This window comes from Vitis vinifera, chromosome 3, assembly GCF_030704535.1.
Source record: "Vitis vinifera cultivar Pinot Noir 40024 chromosome 3, ASM3070453v1".
Lineage (NCBI taxonomy): Eukaryota > Viridiplantae > Streptophyta > Magnoliopsida > Vitales > Vitaceae > Vitis > Vitis vinifera.
Genome location: NC_081807.1, coordinates 2244202 through 2247870, shown reverse-complemented (window position 1 = coordinate 2247870; position 3669 = coordinate 2244202). Strand labels below are relative to the sequence as shown.

Genomic DNA, 3669 nt, shown 5'->3' with positions numbered 1-3669 from the left:
AAAAAATAAAAATAAAAATTTTCAAGTAATTTTTCAAAATTTAATTTGTAAAAATTTCATTTTCAAAATTTCAATTTTCAAAATCTAATTTTTTTAGAAAAAAAAATCCATTTTCAATTTTTTTTTAAATTCCGCTTTTCAAATTTAATTTCTACGATGAGCTGCTATGCATGATCTCCGGTAGCGCTTCCCTGAGTATCGCTTCAGGTACTTGTCCCATCTTTCTATTGGAAGCTTTGCGTCACAACTTTCTAGACCGTGGACCAGTCAAAAGCCACTGAAGTCCACTTAATATTAGATAGACTCTTCTATGATGTCTACACGTGGTAGACGTATCACTATTCGGTGTCTTGTCGGTCCCCATTTAGCTAGATTGCTGTTGCTGTCAGTCCCGATCTTCAGTTTGGTGTGAACTGATTTAAATAGAATATGTTGTTCTGCAAATGTTGTCGATAAAATAAAATAAATTTCATTATTGTCACACTTCTATAATATTCTAATGAGTTTATTACCCATTCAAACAGGGGAAGAAGACCGGAAAAGGAAAGAAAAACAAATACAAAGGTGGCAAAACCACGAATCATCTTTTGCCTTGTCCACACTTTTTTGAATCTGGGCATGGGTGACTTGAGATCTTCAAAGGTTCTTCTACAAATCATCAATGGGACCTCTTTCCATTCTTTCTTTCTTTTTGTGGAATTGGAATCATGTTATTTTTCCTGAATAGGATTAGAATAAGAAGCTGGAGTTTGATTTTAGGATGGGCAGTAGTCCATTGGGCCATAAGGCTGGAACAGTTCAGGAATGAACCCCTTCTTTCTCTTAGGATTCCATCCCATGTCCTTACAGAGTTGATCATTGTACCATATATGAACAGCACCTATGCATGATCTCCTGTAGTATTCACCGGAGTATTGCTTCATGTATTTGTCCCATCTTTCTGCATCCTTCTCCATCTCCTTGATGCTTGGCAGCTTGAATTTGCCATCAAGAAGCTCTGCTACCCACCGGCACCTCATCTCCGATGTGTACAAATTTGAAACACTCTCTGAGAATCCAATCACCGCTAGCTGTGGAATTCTAGGATGAATGCATTCCCTGGTTGATCAAATCCGGAGGGGAAGTCCATATCAAGTCGTAAGTCATAATATTGACTAAATTCAGTCATGTATTTGACCCAAAAGCTAGTTACGTGTTACAAGGTACTAACCTATAGAGTGGAAGAGATGCAGTTGGAGAGCCGATAATGTAGTCTCTGAAGGTTGGAGACACAAAAATGTCTTTGAGCTTCTCATCTCCTTTGAACCCAGTTGCCAATATGACCAAATCCGTCTCTAGAGGTGTGCTCTCTCCATCTACCACAATTCCTTCTTTGCAGAAGCCAAACTTGGGAGCTTTCTTCAAAAGGATGCTTCCCCCTTCAACTCTATCATAGAACCCTTCTGGCAATGTTGAGATCAAACAAGAGCTGATCTCATTGAGAAAGCTGTGTTTTGGTACCATCCCAAACTTTTCAAGGGACAGCTTCCTCTTTATATAAGATTCGACAAACTTGGAGAACCCCCATCTCTGTAGAAATTAGATTCGAAACATTAGGAAGAGGTATTGAAGAAAACAAAATTCTTGTATTCTATAGCGTTGTACCACAGGTGAAAGAATGGTTGCCAGGAGGCTGAGAAGGAACCCTTCACCAGGCTTATGAATCAGAAGCTCCGAGAAGCGGTTAAGATACAGATAAGCTAGAGGTACCCCCCATGGTTGGTAATCCGTGACAGTCCAGTGCTCCGTCTTGTACAAGACTCTACATGGATGTTCCCCTCCTACAAAAGTTTTCAACCATTTGTTTAGTATGAAAATAGACCAGGAAAGTTACTAATATCTGAAACCGAAACCTATCTCATACCATTTGCTGTTGAGCACTCCATCGCGATGTCCAGGGCATGTTTCTGGAATCCAACCACAGTTGTTCTTTTCCCTTTGATGAATTCAGCTGCTCTCTCGAAATCCATGGCAGCATACTCCATGGAATGTATCACCTTTCCATGGAACATTTCTGGGCCTTTGCCCGCTGGAAATTCTGGGATGTTAGGCACATCGCTGAACCGTCCGATGCAGAGGATAAGAAAATCCACTTGGTAAACCTGTGCCATTAATGCCATATTGGGTGAAAAACTAATGGCTACTAACTACAATTTATTAGATCTACTCGAAAAGCATACTTCAGCATGTACTTGAACATGAGCTAAAATCACAGAGATCTGCTGAAAAGTAGGCTAACATATATATAAAATATGATATATGGTCATATATATATATATATATATATATATATATATACCTCAGTTGAGAGGTTGTGTGTGTCGTTTACAGTAAGATTCCATTTCCCTTTAGAGCCAAAGGGCTCACCGGCTCCACCCCACAGCTCCCATGCCTGCATCTCCTCCTCCGGTGGGCCTTCATAGGAGATGCTGAGGACTTTAGAGTTGAATTTGATGTGGCGGAGCAAGCCAAAATGATGGGCATAGGACTGAAGATAATCAAGAACTTGGGAATGGCTCGGAAAATCTTCAACTACTGAAGATGGCCATGGAAAGTCAGAGAATTGGAAGATTGGTTTGGGTGTTTGTAGCTTAGTAGTCTCGAGTGTCTTGGTCCATACTCCCCCGATGCTGCTCCGGGATTCAAAGACGACCGGGGTGTAGCCCTTGGAGAGGGTATACTTGCAGGCTAGGAGGCCGCTGATTCCCGCTCCTATGATGCCCACCTTCCTCTCCATTCTTAGATCTTAAGATTGATCGATCCCACCACCTCGGTGTGTCCTGCATATATATGGCAAGACGCCGTGACCTTACCCGAAAAAGAAAAATATTTGTGCCTAAACTAAAAAATATTCATAAGATATTTCCATTTGGACCATCAGATTAGTATTTTTTTTGAAATTCAGACATAATTCTCCCTTGGTTTTATTGTTTTACATAGCTTGCAGCTTTAAACCGGAAAGGGACCGATAAACCTAGAAATCCACCTACCAGATAGTCAAAGTGACGGGCCCACTCGCCTGTCCTTTTTGAACTCAAAATGGCAGGTAGGTAGGAGGCCCCAAGACACTGAAGGTGGTTTCAGGTTTGCCATCGTGCAAAAGTCAATTTTGTTATAATGATTTTTTATTTTTTTTATGATTACCAACCTAATTAAATGTTAATAAAATAATAATAAATATAAATAATAAAATTTTATTTTAACTTTTAGTATATAATGTATCTTTTTATCAATCCAACCCTACAACCTTATTATTTAATAAAAATATTAATATATGATATTTTATATTAGACAATTTTAAATTTATAGTTATTTTATATATAATTTAAATTTTTATAATTATTTTTAAATTTAATAATATATAAATTATATATTTATGAGATACATTAATATCTTAATCATCTATCGGTTATTAAATTATGATCCTATAACTTTTATGACCATATAGATCAATTTCATCTCGATATCACATCAAGACAGATCTATCATTAATGAGACTTTTTTCTTCAATTATTTCTCTCCTCGAGGGTGGTTTCCTTAATATATCATCCTTAAGTTTTAATACAATATCCTTAAGATTTTGTATCAGATAATCATATTTGTATAATCTTCTTAATAGGTGGTGCGATA

The 3669-nt window shown here is 37.7% G+C and overlaps 1 protein-coding gene across 1 annotated transcript; it reads right to left on the bottom strand.

Moving 5' to 3' along the window:
* Nucleotides 1–451: 451 nt before the first annotated feature.
* LOC100243508 (probable flavin-containing monooxygenase 1) lies at nt 452–2810 on the bottom strand. Its single transcript, XM_002278581.4, has 5 exons — nt 2339–2810; nt 1904–2141; nt 1645–1820; nt 1211–1569; nt 452–1098 (listed from the first exon to the last, which is right to left on the bottom strand). The coding sequence occupies exons 1-5, from the start codon at nt 2774–2776 to the stop codon at nt 756–758; spliced, it is 1554 nt and encodes a 517-aa protein (XP_002278617.1). The 5' UTR covers nt 2777–2810; the 3' UTR covers nt 452–755.
* Between the last annotated feature and the right edge of the window lie 859 nt (nt 2811–3669).

Coding starts and splice junctions, on each gene's coding strand:
- LOC100243508 (XM_002278581.4), bottom strand. CDS start 2,776: ATGGAGAGGAAGGTGGGCATCATAGGAGCGGGAATCAGCGGCCTCCTA. Junction 1,821..1,903: donor GGAGTGCTCAACAGCAAATG/GTATGAGATAGG, acceptor AAACTTTTGTAG/GAGGGGAACATCCATGTAGA. Junction 1,099..1,210: donor GCATCTCTTCCACTCTATAG/GTTAGTACCTTG, acceptor TTGATCAACCAG/GGAATGCATTCATCCTAGAA.